The sequence below is a fragment of the Mastigoproctus giganteus genome, chromosome 5 (genome assembly GCF_048544385.1).
Source record: "Mastigoproctus giganteus isolate SK-2022 chromosome 5, ASM4854438v1, whole genome shotgun sequence".
In the NCBI taxonomy this organism is placed as follows: Eukaryota; Metazoa; Arthropoda; class Arachnida; order Uropygi; family Thelyphonidae; genus Mastigoproctus; species Mastigoproctus giganteus.
The window spans coordinates 216,478,751-216,496,619 of NC_143579.1; the positions used below are offsets into that span (position 1 = coordinate 216,478,751).

The following is a 17,869-nucleotide window of genomic DNA, read 5'->3' on the forward strand; positions in this document are numbered from 1 at the left end:
GCTGAAATAATAGAGAAGAGACTGATATCTCTAGCCCTTTAAATAACTAGAAGGCAGAAATAAATGATAAAGCACCCCCACCCAAAAAAGTCAATAGTATTTAGCCAATAGTCATTGGCTAAATACACCATTGTGCATGACTTTACTTCTGTATCTTTTTGAATTAAGATGTTTACATAAGGACACTTTATTTTAATTCATTTTTTTCACTTTTTAGAGATTAGCTGAGTTACCTATAACTTTCTGACAGCAATAAATCCACATTCTTTCATTTAACATAAATATACTAGAGTTTATTCATCGGAGAAAGAAAGAGAGCTTTGCATTTTCAAGGAAATAGCAGATTTGGTTGGTAAAGATATTTTGAAAAACAAACGTCAGTTTATTTCACAAAGTTAGAGAAATGGAATGCATTATAAAGATGACAGAAATACTAGATGCATATTTATGGTGTAAAAGAGCAAATTATTATTATTAGCTATGTGGTGCAAGGAAGCCTGAGGCTTATGCTGTACCAGCCAAAAAAAAATTGAAGGGAATCACCAAGAAAGAGAAGAATGATGATGATATCCAGCTCAGGACCTTGGGTGTGCCAAGCCCATACTGGAAAATTATTTATATCAGAACAATTTCTCATTATTAGAAATACTGAGGAAAAAAGTCAAAGAAAAGGAACAAATACCTCTGTAAAGAGATTTGAGCCACAGATGAAGTGAATATGAATATTATGCAAATATGTAGATTAGAAGAAACAATGCTATCCCATCCTTCTAATACAGCCTGTGGAAAAAAAAAAAAAAAAGAAGTTTCTTCTTGCTTTTAAACAAGGTCTTTTAATACTCTCTTCTCTCACATAGAGCCATTTTGATGGCTCTAAGTGCATTGGTTCTGTATTGCTTCCAAACAAATAGCTCCTTCCAAAAGAGAAGCATTTAAAAAAGCATCACTGTCACGGCTAGTTTTATACACGAGCACACTGGGCACTTTGTCCAGTGCCCTGGGCTGATAAAGGGTATAAACAATGGGAATAACTGTAGTTTCTTTTTTCAAAAGGGGATCCTAGTGCATACTGTGACCTAGGAGGTTCTCCCCTGTTAGTTTAAATATGGCCTCGATCATTATCATGATAACTGCTTTAATAGTACTGGATGGACACCAAATAGCATGACCTAGCAAGAGGTTTGAAAAGATGATATATAATTTATATGTAATTACAAAAATTTAAAGATAGGCAAGGTGTTTTTTCCTGTATCATCGGCTATAGTAGAAAGATGGGACTGACAATATGCCTTTTATTCTACCATTTCCATAGTAATGTCTCTTTATTTCACTTTTCTGATAATGATATTTTCTATATTTACAAGTTTCTTTCAGATTGAACAAATTTTCTTTATAGATATACCAATATCATTTTCTTTTACCTCAAAGGGAGAGAACAAAGATCAAAGATCAACATCCTTAAAATGCCTCATTTAGAAAACAATCAGCATATAATTCATATTTAAAACCAAAACTATTCTCCAAAGTTCTTTTATTAGTACATCATACCTTTGGCTTACACTTATTTTACTTAAAATCTACAATAGATACATTGTATAATTTTTTATTGTAATAAATTTTAATTTTCTTTTTATTTTATAAAAAAATAAGATTTAAAATGATTGACATATACCAACTAGGGAGTAAAAAACTGAACATGTCTTTCACCAATAATTTTTAATATATAATGAATACATCATTATATGAAATGTGAAAGGTTTTTGTAAGGGATATATTTTTTTTATTTCAAATTACTGAAGAAAAGAGGAAAGGATAAAGGTTATATCGGTGGATATATTGCATACTTATAGTTTGTTCCCTCATTTACTAGCACCACACAGTCAAAAAAAAGAGAAAAGTATCTAATCAGAGACATGGCAGAAAGTAGCATGTAAGACATTTTTTTTTTAATGAAAATGACCACCTGAACTTATTTTTAGACTGTAATAACATTTATGCACATTCATATATTTATTTATATGCCATCAAAATAATTTATGAGCCATAGTTTTGCTTACTTTCATACCTTTGTCTAGCTTCTCTCTAGTCATGCATTCTATTGTGAAAATCTGTACACATGCACTGAAACTTTTTACTCTGTAATGGAATAACATATATTGCTTACATTTTGGTGAACAAGTGGAAATTTAAAAAGGACGGCACTTATAAACCACAGTCATTTTCTGACCATGGCAAGATTTTGTGATGTAACATTCTTACATACCCTCTATCACTATAAATATTGAACAGTAAATATCTTCATAGAACTATTACATACCCGTATGCTAGAACTATACTTACAAAGTACAACAACTGTCACAGGTTTTTGAAAATAGCTTTTACTATATTTGCTAAATCTATGCAAACAACAGATTAAAATGCTAAAGTGAGAATAAGTTCTATTTGGAATTGGTAAAATCTGTTCAGATTAAATAACAATATTACTAAAATATATACTTATATTTTTAATTTTCTCTTAACGCTTACTTACATAGACTTCCTTGAATTAATTTCATCTTTATATATCTCATATGCTGTATATTTCAGTTTTGATTGCAACTGTTGGCCAGTTAGTCTATATGGTCTAATATTGGCTTTAATTATATTAACAGCTTATTTATCTCATAAAAGTTGAAGAGTTATCTCATCAAGATAAAGGGTCAGTATTTTAATGTAAAAAAAAAAAGTAACAAGTGAATTATTATTATTCACTTAAATTAAACATTTAACATTTTTGTTCTCAATTTTTATATTAAAAAAAAATAATAAGTGTTTTTGAAAACTACTGATAAATATTTTGCAAGATGACAAATAAAAGCAAGCCTGAAAACGTTTGCTCTAATAAAGCTTGATAACAAAATAATCATTTTATTTTAACCACAACTGTATGATATTTTATGAATTTCTAAATTCCAAAAAAAATTTGGGCATAACTTCATTGTTGCATCACAAATTTTCTTTTAAACACTCATTTTCTTTTGTTACTATTTTTTCATATCTTTGTGATAAACTGTGGTACTGAGCACTGATGGTCCTCTGATCCTAAATTATAATATCCTTTGAGGGGGATAAAACTAACATCGCATTTTGCAGGACACACTGAAGTAACTAAGTACCAAGATTACCTGAATTCACACTTGTATTTGTAATGTGTGTGTGTGACTGTGTGAACTCTTGACAACAGTTAAGATTTTGATGGATGAACTCATTTACATTTTAACAGTTGACTGTTCAACAAACAATGCTGCTAAAATGGGAAGACAATATTCTAGCTGAGTGAACAACAGTTACATTCTGCAAAACATTTAAAGTGTTTAACATGATTACAATATTTTCAGAATATCGTAATAAAATTTACAAACCAAAATGTCCAGCAGTTTATTTTTTGTTGTTAACTTAATCTATGGTTGCCAACACTTGTTTAACAAATAAAAACCAGACTGGAGCCATCCAGTGGCTCAACAAGGTTAGCTCTTTGGTGTGTGATGAGGTGATGTCTTGGCGATGCATAGACTTTCACCGATGTGTTGTCCACATTGTGGAGATAGTAATATAGTGACTCTGTTTCAGCTCTCCATATCCTTAACAGCTGAACTCCTTTATCCAGGAAGTTAGGTTAGGCATAACACAATCACACATAAGTCGTGTAAGGAACGGAACGTGGCTTTCAATGGGTCCGAAGTTCGCACCTGATTCGCAGCTCTGTCCTGGCCGGAAGTTTAGGTTATTTCTTGTGGGAGGTCAGTCTTGTGAGCTGCACAGTCTTGTGAGCTGCTTGGACAGGACAGAACACTTGGCAGGGCGAACCCCACTTCCCACAAGTAGAAAGGGGATAAAAGGTAAACTGTGGCACATCCTCACAAGTTGATGTGCAAACCAAGGTTGCTGGGAAGGAGGATTAGGGTTTGAAGCCAGTTAGGTGGAGAAATCAAGTGAACTGAGGATACTTGAAGCGGTAGTTTCTCCCGATTGAGCTGCATGATGAGCACATGGTCCCTACATGGGGCCAGCACTGTTGAGCTGTGTGCTCTCAGCTGTCTTCATTGATGTTCACCATCCAAAGCTTCTAGATACTTGCCATCAATGATACATGGGACTATCTTGTGCCTGTGGAAACAAAGTTATACAAGTAGAAACACACCAAATTATCATACATATAACTTTTAAGTAAAGATAATTGTAAATGTAACTTTCTGAGTACATATTAAACAAAGATAACCAAAGGGAAATATTTGCCTATAGATTCATTGTACAGCATCTAAATACATTATTTTAGACAGAATTTTAAATGGCAAGAGTTAGAACTAGTACTAGTCGTCAATGATAATTTTCACATAAGGTGAATTCTGGAGTTGAGGATTATATTATGTTAAAAATGATAAAAAAAAAATTGGGGTGGGTTGTATACGGGGACACAACCGCAATTGTTTAAGGCGTGAATCTGCCATTTTTTTTTTAGAGGAAGGGTAAGATGTAAATGAATAAAGTCTTGGTGGTTATAAGTGAAGTATAATTTTATTTATCAAAGGCCGATGATAGGAGAAGTAAGATACATATGGTATAGTATTTCATCGATGTTTCTTACAAAGGTTAAAGCTATACAAGTGTTGCCCAGAGTAGTGGGCGATGTAGAAATGTATTTCAAGTTGAACTTTTGAATTTTTCTTTCAAATGATATACGTTTCTTACATTTCTGTTCATATTTCCTTTGCAATTTTTTCGATATTATGAAAATTTTCTTCAACTCAACACACTTATCAGCTTATAACTTTACAAATTTTATTTTATCGGTTATTATTGCTAAATAATATTGTAGATCCTATTATTCTCTACAAATTGACACCAATTTCAACATCCTATCTCTTCGCAATCCAAAGTTACACTGCCCAAACGGTGCGCAGCGTCGCCATTTTCAGTGTTCACGCGCAAGCGCAACCCCCCCTCACTGCTGTACACCCCCCACCCACCATTTTAGATACAAACATAAACCCTCTATCTAACAAAATTTAAATCATTAGATTATCATTTATAGTTTACGAGATATAAGCGCAACAAATCTTGCCATTTTTTTGGTCGCTAGAGTTTTCATAGAGACGCCCCTATACCAGACTGAATTTAAAGACGTATTCATGTCAAAAAAGAATAAGAAGACAAAGTTACATAACATTCATTAATGTTGTCTCCCAAAAATGGTTAGTCTGCTTTAGCTGATTGGTCAAGTGCAATGATACAGAAGTACACCCACTCTGAGTGACTGGTGTTTGATAGACCAAAATGGTTCAAGCTTGCGCGACTACTAAATACAGTACTGTTCTTGTATCTCTGTATCTTGCAAACTCCTCTAATATTGTGTGGTTGTTCCAGAGTATAAACAGAAAATTCATTCATTTAAAAAGGAGAAAGGCATATTGTGGACTGAATACAGAATTTTATATAAAATTGTAATTATTGTTATTTTTTTATCACTGTGAAATACTTCACAAATAGATACAAATATGTTACACAAAGTAATTAAAGCACAAATTTGGCAATGAATTTACCTTTATTAAATAACATAGGGATTGATATGTGATTCACACATATTAAACAACAATGGATTGATATATGATTTGCACCTTTTTTCCCTAAATGCCTTCACACACTTATTCTGTAAATTCACACTCACTTCTCTACAAAACTAAAAGTTTTGTAGAGAAGTGACAACAGAGGTGGTCTAGCACTAATAAATGCAAGGTTCTGTATTGGGCAGAAGTAAACCCAGAATAACATACCAATTATGTGGTAACACACTCAGTAGGGGAGAATGAAAAAGGCCTAGGGGTGAATGTCCAATGTGAAGTTCTCTGAGCAGTGCATACAGGTGCTATAAAAGCTCACGAGATGCTGTCAATGATATATGGGAATTTTGCCAACAAGGACAAGGAGGTGATTATTCTGTTGTATAGGGCAATGGTTAGGCCACAGCTTGAATACTGCATGCTGGAAGTTCATTTTTGGATAGATGTAGATCTGTTAGAAGGGATATAGAGAAGGGCAACAAGATTAGTCTCTTACCAAGAAACACTTCAGTTCTAAAAATTGAAAACATTTTCAGCTGTGCAAAGATGATTGAAGTGTTTAAATGGATTGTGTAAAGGAAATGCCAATGGCATCCTTACTCTTTCTTGGATGACACACATAAAGGGACATAAATTTATATTGAAAAAGGATGGTTGCAGAACAGATATGCAAAAATTTGCTTTCAGCCAGAGAGTAATTGATGGCGGGTTAAATCAATTTAAGGAAGGATTAAACAAATTATTAGAGGGGATGGACAAGGTGAGGGGCAGTTTTTTTTTTTTTTTGACTGATGCCATATAAGCCTACTTCCTTACATCATTTTCCACTACTATTACTAATCCCTTGTGCTGTAAAGCCTACAAACAAATAACAAAATATTACTAATATCCCATCACTCATCCCTGAATTCATTCTGTTCTACTGATAATTCAGTGTCAAAGCCAATATTCGTCATGGCGCCTCTGCAGCCAGGTGGGAAGGAGCAATAGTGCGTAGCACACGCTTCTTGATTAGACCGGGGTTCGAGCCCGTCACCACCAAATATGGAGGATGCAGAAAGGTCAGGGAATGACCACCACATATCCCGGAGCAATATGGCCTTAGTTGCTAATGCTCCTAAAAACCAAAAAATAACAATAACAATATTCGTCATATTTACACCATTAATGAAAATGCCATGTCCTAAGTAAACACTTTTCATGAATCAAAGAATCTAGCCAGTGTCAATGATGTCAGTCTCTTCCTGACTGTGAGAAAAAGACTAAAGCACTGTGTATCAATTACCATTATTAAATATTGGCCTGACTATTTCTGAGATCCTAAATACTTCTCTCTAAATTTACTTTCAGCTTGAATTAAGTACAATTAATAAGACACACATTTCTGTAGTGTTTGATAGTCTATGAATTCAAAATCATACCCTCTTAATATGTTCTATCTCCGAATGAATAATTCCACCAGATGGCACTCTGAATGTAATATTTATTAGGTTATATGGTCGATATTTTCATATTCTCATGAACCTGTGACAAATATCTAATAAAGCTACACTGAACATTATTCTACAATGTATCAAGATATCTCATATTTCATCTTAATCCCTCAACAAGATCACCAATATCATTTTGGAGAAAAACAGATGAAGATGCTGTTACCTGACTGAAAATCAGAGCTATCATAAAGTTCTGACCATCATCCATCCTTATGAAATTGCCTGGACTTATGAATTTGCTGTAGACTCTTCTTGAGTTGTCCACTAATTGAATTAGAGCATCAGTGAAAATAATAAAAAGATATGCCAGCCACACTTCAATATCTGCTAAATTTTTTCAGCGGTAGTTCCAAATCGTACCTCACTGGGATTTGGGCTATAATGAACAATTTACCTAGCTTTTCAGGTAAAAATTTCCTGGACTTTAAACAGTTCACCACACTGAACCTACTGGTAACACTCTGCAACAATGATGGTGAACTTTTTCTGCCCTGAGCACCAAAAATAAGCTGAAACAAAAATATAAAAATTTTTGTGTGCCACAGGAAAAAAGTGATTAAAATTAGTAAGTAGCCTTTATTGTTATTATGGCAACAATACATTTTTTTTTATCATAATAACAATATTGTTATTATGGTAAAAAGGTAGAAAAATGGTGACAATACTTGAAAGTGTCTAATGAGATCTTTGTTGCTATATAATTTTGCACACAATTACACTTGTGGTTTTCACTACAAGATGTAGCTGATAGGCCATAAAACAAATCTGTCTTCAAATAAAAAAAATATATATTTTCTATAATATTTATAGGTGGCTGTGTGCCCATATATTTTCCTATGAATGCTGCTCATGCCCCATGTACCTATTGGATTACCATTCTTGCTCTGGCTAGGAAGTATTCTAGAGGAAAGGCTTACAAATTTTATCTAAAATGTGAGATTGAGATTTTCTAAACTTTCATCACTTCATTCTTCATTGTCATCCAAATCTGTTATATCCAGTGAGTGTAGTATCCCATGTGCTCACTGGGTATAACAGATTTGGATGACAAAGAAGTGAAAAGTTTATGGAAGGCCAGTTGTGGACTAGCATTCTATTTATTATTTTCCTTCATACTATCCTATTTCCTGTTAGACCATTAGCCCTACCTAGCGTAATCCTTCCTTCTAATGCCTGTTTGACAGTATCAATCCATTTTCGGTCTACAAATGGTTCTATTAGCAATCATTACTGCTTCAAATATCTGTATAGATATGCTTGATTCTCCCATATTTTTTCCTTCTTACCAAATATCATCTTAGGTTTGCTTCACTTATCTTTGACTGGATATTTGTTACCAAAATTTTTTGCTTCCATCTGTTAGTTCATTTATTTTTATTAAAGCTCTCATTTCTGAAGATTCTAATTTTTGATCAATTCCTTTATTTCTTACCAAGTTCTCACCACCATAGGTTCAAATAAGCTAAAAAAACTGTGTTATAAACAGCTAATTTTGTCTTTTGGCTAATTTCTCTTTTGATCTGAAGGAGAAATTTATTTATTCTGTTGTCTATTTCCATGTCTATATCCATCTTCATTAAAGACTTTTTCCTAGTTACAAAAATTACTAACTTGTTCCAGTTTTTAGTTATTTAACCTGTACTCCAAATTTTCCTTGTCTCTTCCAACTTCCATAACTGTTGTTTTTATATAACTAATTTTCATGACACATTCTCTACAATCTTTTAGCATTAGCATAGGCACATGATGCAAGAAAGCAAGCTTATATAGCATCAGCCAAAAAAAAAAAACACCCTTATTTAACCCATCCACTCACTCCAAATGTTTGTCAAGTTCTGCCTTGAATCTATTTAAGCTATCAACTACAATGACAGATGGAAGTTTGTTCCAGCAATCAACCACCCGCTGGCTAAAGGCAAACTTCCATACATCTATCCTACAACCGTCTTTCCTCAATTTGAATTTATGCCCTCTCAGGCAATTATTCTGAGCAAGAGGAAGAATCCCATCCACATTGAGCATGCTCAAACCATTCAAGGCTTTATACACCTCAATCAGATCACCTCGCAGGTGTCTAGTCTCCAGACACTGTAATTTGCAAAACTTAAGCCTTTCTTCGTAAGAGCAACCCTTTGTTCCATTCACTAATCTTGTTGCCCTTCTCTGTACTTGTTCCAACAGCTCTACATCCTTCTTAAAATGAGGCCTCCAGATCTGTATACAGTATTCAAGGTGTGGCCTGACCATTGCCTTATACAAGGGGATAATCACCTCCTTATCCCTGCTAGAAAAATTCCTCTATATCATTGACAAGACACCATGAGCTACTCTTGCAGACCATCTGCACTGCTCAGAAAACTTCATATCTGCCTGCACAATTATTCCCAGGTCCTTTTCATTCTCTACCACTGTCAGTGTGGTACCACAGAGTACGTTACTCTGGGATTACTGCTTCCCATATGTAGTATTTTACATTTGTCAATGTTAAACTTCATTTGCCACCTCTCAGCCCATCTGCTCAACTTTTCTAGATCCTGTTGCAGCAGTGTACTGTCATTAGTGTCATTAACAACCCTGCCAACCTTCGTATCATCTGCAAACTTGGACATTAAGCCTGATATACCATCATCAATATCATTTATAAATACAGAAAACAACAATGGACCCAACACTGAACCCTGAGGTTCAGTTAATAACATTAGTCCATGAAGAGTAGTGTCCATTGATTACCACTCTCTGTCTTCTCCCACTCAACCATCCCTTTATCCATAGCAGCAATTTGCCTCCAATGTCACGCTGCTCCAATTTGTGCAGCAGTATCAAAGGCTTTTCTAAGATCCAAATATATGATATCAAAGTTATTCTTTGCATCCAGTTCCTTTGTGACTACATCATAGTATCCAATCAAATTAGTCAGACAAGACTTCCCCTTAACAAAACCATGCTGTGTCCGAGCTATGACTGAAGTCTTGTCTAGATGATCCTGCAATGCTTCTTTAACCAGTGCCTCCATTAATTTCCCTGGAACAGAAGTTAAACTAACAGGTCTGTAATTACCTGTGTCTCCCTTTGATCCTCCTTTGTGGATTGGGGTCACATTTGCTCATCTCCAGTCCATGGGTACCTCTCCTGAGTCCAGGGAAGCTCTCATAATTATGGCTAAGGGTTTGCTTACTTTCTTTGCTGCCTCCTTTAATATAACTGGATAGATTCCATCCACCCCAGGTGCCTTTCTTGTGTTTATCTTCAACAATTTCTCCTCCACTTGACTCTCAGTTATTACAAGATTATCTAGTTTACTGCCAGAGTTGAATACACCTCTGGCATTCCCCTCCCTGAATAACTTCTCATGTGTGAATGTTGATGCAAAATATTCATTTAGTTTGTTAGCTACCTGAGCAGGATCATCAACAGTTGAACTGTCGATATCAAGTGGACCAATCTGATTCATCCCCTTCCTTCTAGAGTTTACATAAATAAAGAACTCTTTGCTGTTTTTCTTTGCATCCTTTGCCAAAGATTTCTCGTAATCTGCCTTCGCCTGCCTAACCTCCTTTGTAACTTGGTTATAGACCAGCTTATATCTATCATAGGCTTCTATGTCACATGTTAATTTATATGAATCCCATGCATTTTTTTCTCTGTCACATGTCTAATTAGTTCATCTGACATCCATTTAGGCCTAAATCTCGAACAATATTTATATAATTAATTTTTATATAACTAATTTTCATGACACATTCTATACAATCTTTATCTAAATTATTCAGACTGAGGACCTTGCAAACTACTATTTAACAGTAAAGTATTATACTTATAATAAACAATCCAATTTTTATATTTTCCACACTAAATTTTGTCAATAAGTTACATTATTTTATTAAATAGTGAACGAAAAATATGAAAAGTAGTGATAAGATGCAATCCTGCTTTTTACTCCAGGTTTCCTCGCCTCTTCCAAATTAACCTCAAATCATTTTCCAATGCTTTTTTCAATCCCTACTTCATATTTGCCAGATTTATATAAACTTTTATTTCCCTTAAAAGATTAAAACTTTGATGTCATATTTTTCTAAAATTTTAAATATATATATATATTTTTAAGATCAATAAGTGCTAAATACAAGTTCTTGTTACATTACCAACTTTTATATAATTTGTCTTTGTGCAAATATTTGATCTTGGAATTCCCTGTTTTGTTTAAAATCTAACTGTTTTTAACAATTTAACGATGTTTCTAACCCTCTTTTCTAAGATATTTGTATAGATTTTACTTGGCACATAGTGAAATTCTTATGTAATTTCATCTTTTATGCCTCTGTCTGGAATATGACCTTTGGAAAATGACCTCTGGATAATGTCATATAATTACTGTGAAATATTTTCTCTCCAGCTTTCAGCATTTTAGGTCTAATTTCATCTAACTCACTGCCTTTCGATACTTGAAATGCAGTGGGTTAGATGAATACTTAAATAATTCAGACAGCCTCAACTTCATTTTTTTCCCTCTCCCACCCCTAAATTTAATTTTTTCCTCTTCCTTTTCAGTTTCTTCATTTAGTAAATTAAAATGTATAAGGTACAACTGAAAAGTTCAGGGACCAACTTTGTATCTTGAATTTGTTTTCAAGCATCATAGCAAGTTGCTACTTGTAATGTGTTTGGTGACTCATTTAAACAGAGTAATGCAGGAATTATCCATGTTCCAGGTAAAATAATGGAGTCTGGTTAAAGATGCATTGCACAATCATCTAGACAAGACTGCAGCAATAATTCAGACACAGCATGGGTTTGTTAAGGGAAAGTCTTGTCTGACAAATTTGATTGGATACTATGATGTGGTTACAAAGGAACTGGATGCAAAAAATAATTTTGATATCATATACTTGGATTTCAGAAGCTTTTGACACTGTTGTTGTTATGTTTGTTATTTGGTTTTTAGGAGCATTAGCAACTAAGGCCATATCGCTCCAGGGATATGCAGTGGTCATTCTCTGACCTTTCCGCATCCTCCGTATTTGGTGGTCATGGGCTCGAACCCTGGTCTAATCAAAAAGCGTGTGCTACGCACTGCTGCTCCTGCCCACCTGGCTACGGAGGCGCCTGACACTGTTGTGCATTGAAGACTACTGTACAAATTGGAGAAGAATAGTATTAAGGGTAAGTTGCTACAATGGATGAAAGGGTGGTTGAGTGGGAGAAGACAGAGGGTGGTAATTAACGGATGCTGTTCTTCGTGAACTAATGTTATTAGTGAAGTCGCACAGGGTTCGGTGTTGAGCCCACTGTTGTTTTGTATTCATCAATGATATTGATGAAGGTATATCGGGCTTAGTGTCGAAGTTTGCAGATGATACAAAGGTTGGCAGGGTTGTTAATAACAGTAATGGCAGTGTGCTACTGCAACAGGATCTAGAAAATTTGGGCAGATGGGCTGAGCCCTGGCAACTGAAGTTTAACATTGACAAATGCAAAGTACTGCATATGGGTAAAAGTAACCCCAGAGGAATGTACCAACTGTGTGGTACTACACTTAGGATGGTAGAAAAATGAAAAAGACCTGGGAGTAATTGTACAGTCAGATATGAAGTTTTCTGAGCAATGCAGACAGGCTGCAAGAGCAGGTCATGGGGTTTTGTCAATGATATACAGGAATTTTGCTAGTAGGGAAAAGGAGGTATTATCCCTTTGTAAAAGGCAATGGTCAGGACAAGCCTCGAGTACTGCATACAGGTCTGGAGGCAACAAGATTGGTGAGGGAAATGAAGGGATCCTCTTACCAAGAGAGGCTTAAGTTCTGCAAACAGCAGCAGCTGGATACTAGGCACCTGCGAAGTGATCTGATTCGAGGTGAGGCTTTGAATAGGTTGAGCATGCTGAATTCTGATGGGATTCTTCCACTTGCTTGGATTACGAACCTACAGGGGCATAAATTCAAATTGAGGAAAGACAGTTGTAGAATAGATGTGCAGAAATTTTCCTTTAGCCAGAGGGTGGTTAATTGTTGGAACAAAATTCCATCTGTTGTTGTGGAAGTTGATAGGCTAAATAAATTCAAGGAGGAACTGGACAAACGTTTAGAGGGAATGGTTGTGGGAATTTTTTTTTTTTTTTTTGCCTGATGCTACATAAGCTAATACACTTTCTTTCTTGCATCACATGCCTCTATTACTATTACTATTACCCTCACTCAAGTCTGAATTAGTGTGTTGAATACAAAGTGTTTCGTGTGTATTGTCACATTTTAAAATGAAGTGATTTTACTGAGCAGCAAATATGCATCACATTTTGTTTAAAATTAGACAAAAATGTTAAAAACAGCTTTCAGAGATGTCTGCATCATTCAAAGACTTTTCAGTGGAGTGCTATTTGTTATTTGATTTTTAAGAGCATTAGCAACTAAGGCCATACTGCTTCGGGATATGCAGTGGTCATTCCCTGACCTTTCGCATCCTCCGTATTTGGTGGTGACGGGCTTGAACCCCGGTCTAATCAAGAAGCGTGTGCTACGCACTGCTGCTCCTTCCCACCTGGCTACGGAGGCGCCGTCAGTGGAGTGCAAAGTTTAAAGAAGCTACTTGTCCAAACTTGCTAGTGAAATTGGTATTTTACATGTAATTAATTTTAATGCATTGCCTTCACTGATGATCACGGAGAATGGTGCATTCGCACATGTTAGGATCTTCATGAATGTGCTGCTGCTGGCCCATACTTTGTTTCTTTCATGCTAACTAGTAATGAATTGTGGGGGTATGGCTATGACTTGGAAACCAAAACCCAGTCCCCTCAGTGGAAGACTCCATCTTCTCCAAGGTCCACAAAAGCAAGACAAGCTCAATCAAATGATTATCATATTTTTTTGACTCGCAGGCTATTGGTCATTATGAATTTGTCCCACACAGTCAAACTGTGAATCAGAATATTGCAAAACAGTTCTATGGTGATTGCACAACGCTGTTTGGAGAAACAACCAGAAAAAGTGGGCTTCAGAAAATTGGCACTTGTATTACGACAAAGCCCCTGCATTGGTGTGTTCCATTCAAGATTTCTTCTGCAGCATTCAATCACTGCAATCCTGTCCCCCTGTCTGCTGTACTCACTGAATTTAGCACTCTGATTTTTTTTTTTTTTTTTTTTGCTAACAAAGCTTTCTTTCATGCTAACTAGTAGCATGATCAAGGAAATTATTCAAAATGCAATGTAGCAACTATCAACAATTTCAAAATAAGCCTATAATGCTTCCAGCAGAAGTGTTAGAATTGGTACATACAGTGTCACGGAGACTATTTGAAAGAGATCCATCGAAATAGCCAGTAAGTTTCATAGTTTCCCAAATATTAGTGTTACCTAAACTTTTTGATCACACCTTGTAGGGGCTCACATCTAGTGAGTATGGGCTTGGCACACCCAGAGTCCTGAGCTGGATATCATCATTCTCTTTTTCTTGGTGATTCCCTTTCTCTCTCTCTCTCTCTCTCTCTCTCTCTCTCTCTCTCTCTCTCTCTCTCTCTCTCTCTCTCGGGGTAATTCAGAAATTTTTTTTTTTGGCTGGTGCAGCATAAGCCCCAGGCTTCCTTGCACCATATGGCTTATAATAATAATAATAATAATAATAATATTTTAACTTTGCCTATCATTTCTGATTGCCTTAATTACAGTTCACCATTTCAATTAAGGCTCAATATTTAGCCTTGGATTTATAGGCTTGACTAAAAATAGAAAGCAAAATCAGTTTGTCTGCAAAAATAATCTTTTTAAAAGATTATTCTTGCAGATAAAATGATTCCATTTGATGATCAAAAGAATATCAAAACAGAAAGGAGAGGCACAGTAGGAATTCAGGGGTAGTGAGATGGCCTTCCTAAATTGAATTTTCTAACCATACATTTCATTTATAATTTCTGAAACTAGAACAAGAAGTGTAAAGTGGCAGGGCAAAAGTGGAAGAGAGGTGACTGTACAAAAAGGTTTCCCTACTTAGCGAATTTATCTCATATTGAGAAGGCATTTTGCCACAAACTGCCTTGGTATTGCACAACTCTAAATAAAAAGCACTACTCCAATAGAGAAGTATGTTGATAACTATTTAAACAACACAACACTATCCAATAAATAACAACAAACTTCTCCATTGGGGCAGTGCTTTTTATTTTGAGTAGTGTAATACCAAGGCAACTCAAGACGAAGTGCCTCCCCAATATAAGATCAATGCACTTAGTAGAAAACATAGTTTGCTCATTGCAACATGCAGAATGAAGCTATACCCTACTTATGTAATAATATTTTATAGCTCATAGTGAGGTTTTTCCTTCAAATTTATTTGAAATTAATATATTTATTTGAATTAATGTATTATATTAATGATTTTCCAAAAAAATTATTTCTTCATGTGCTACTGATATTGACAGAGATGCATTACAACTGGTGAGCCACTGACTAATAATATTAAATAAGCAGTTTGAAGTTAAATCGATGGTATTTTCTTAAAATAATGCTTTTTATTTCAAGCAACTTTTTAAATTTAAATAATCTGAATAACAGTTTCAAATTATATATGAAAATTATTATTATTATTATTATTATTATTAATTTAAACTTTTTAGTTTTGACTTTCAATTTCTGTGATTACAATATTAATAGCATTATTTTTAAAATTGCAGTTTCTACATTACATGAGTTAGGGGAAGCAAAGATGTATTAAATAAACAGAAAGATGATGTGAGTACAGATTAAGAAATGAACAAAAAAAATAAGATATACAACCTACCTGAATGGAAGTAATAAGAGAATAATAAGAGGAAAAACCATTTTTACATATGGCCATGGAGAAAAACCGAAGAAACACATTAGTGACAACTGAATCACCTGGCACATAGTGAACAAATGAATCTTTCGTTGGGGACATCGCCGGATATAATGATTTGGAGGGTATGCTGCCTGAAAAGGATAATTAGGTATTAAACACCATATATCATTGCTCAGATCTAATTTTAAATACTTCTGCTAAGGGCTTTTATATTAGATATTAAATTATATAATATCAAAGTATACATTTATACCAAAATTAAATTAAAAGATTAAGAGGATAAGTCCATTTTGTGGGAACTGGCTTCAAATAAAACTAGTTTATTATTAAGAAATGGCAAATTTCTTCCTTTCACAATGGCAATGACCAATCAAATCATGACATTATTATCACAAATTGCCTCTATATACACAAAATACTCCATTTTCAAGAATTAAGGTTTTACCAAATTTTATAGCTGTTCTGATGTTTTTTTAGTCATCTCAAGCACCCCATCACTGCAAACTCAGCAAAGATCATAAATTACAATATACAGTAGAACCCACATAAGAAGTTTTCCTCTGTACTAGGTTTGGGTTCTTAAGTCCCAATTCAACTCTGTATGTTGTAATGTATTATTTTCCCGCGTAAGAAGTTTCCCGCATAAAAAGTTCGTGATAAAGAATACACAGTGTATTATTATAATGACATTTTCTCACTTAATGTTTTTTAAATAAAGATATTCTTTAATTTTATATTAAGCAAATATTAATAAAAATAAAATTATTAATACAATATAAATATTTGGTAATTGAACAAGTTAGTGCATCATTTTAGTTCATAGTAAATCACTGAAGTATGTGAAATGGCATCATTTTTGATATTTATGTATCTCATATTGTTGTTGTTGTTATTTGGTTTTTAGGAGCATTAGCAACTAAGGCCATATTGCTCCGGAGATATGCAGTGGTCATTCCCTGACCTTTCCACATCCTTCGTATTTGGTGGTCACAGGCTCGAACCCTGGTCTAATCAAGAAGCGTGTGCTACACACTGCTGCTCCTACCCACCTGGCTACGGAGGAGCTGTATCTCATATTGTGAATGATATCACAAGTTGTTCTGATATTGCACTACCTCCAATAAGCAACACTTCGCCAATGGAGAAGACTAATGTTACTTATTCTTGGTGGATTCTACCACCCAGGGGTTGTGGGGTGATGGTATCTGCCGAGAATCTATTGGCGAAGTATTGCCTATTCGAGAGTCCATTGTCAAAGCGTTGCTTATTCGAGGTAGTTCAATATCAGGGCACCCCCAGAGGCTGACATCTGGTGAGTATGGGCTTGGCATCCCCAGGGTCCTGAGCTGGATATCATAATTTTTTTTTTTCTTGGTGATTCCCTTCTACTTCTTTCTCTCTCTCTCTCTCTCTCTCTCAGGGTAACTCGGAATTTTTTTTGGCTGGTGCAGCATAAGCCTCAGGCTTCCTTGCACTATGTGGCTAGTAATAATAATAATAACTCATTGTGAAGACATTCACAACATGAGATATAAAAAAGATTGTTTAGGCATGGGTATGAGATATTAGATAAGATGAGATGTAAGGTGGTATGAGATGGGTATTTATGCATATGAGAGATTAGATGAAATGCAAGATAGTATGGGTATTGATGCATGTGAGATATAACAGAAATTATGCCATTTTCACCTAGTTCGGTGGTTTACTACTTACCAAAATGATGCTTGGCACTAACTTGTTCGATTAGTGAATTTTCTGTAGTCTGAGGCTTTCAGCGGTAAAACATTTTTAGTATAAGGATTTTGATATAATGGAAGTGACATCTTGCAATTGTTTTTATCGAAATCCATAATTGGATAAGTCGACCATGTTAAGCGTAAGTTCTGATGGTTGTGAACAGTTCAGAATTACTTAATGGATTGTTGCTCTCTGTCTTATTGTAATTGTGACCTTTTAATGATATTGAAACTCCA

At 34.8% G+C, this 17,869-nt stretch overlaps 1 protein-coding gene across 3 annotated transcripts in view; it reads right to left on the reverse strand.

Moving 5' to 3' along the window:
- Positions 1-2,925: 2,925 nt before the first annotated feature.
- LOC150086107 (solute carrier family 4 member 11-like) overlaps positions 2,926-17,869 on the reverse strand; it is a 478,166-nt gene continuing 463,222 nt past the window's right edge. For all 3 annotated transcript variants that reach the window (XM_090373714.1, XM_090373715.1, XM_090373713.1), the window contains 2 exons: positions 15,858-16,027; positions 2,926-4,146 (listed from right to left, as the gene is read on the reverse strand). In XM_090373714.1, coding sequence (XP_090229840.1) covers positions 4,080-4,146; positions 15,858-16,027 — 237 coding nt within the window. In that variant the 3' untranslated portion in view covers positions 2,926-4,079. The remainder of the gene's footprint in view (positions 4,147-15,857; positions 16,028-17,869) is intronic.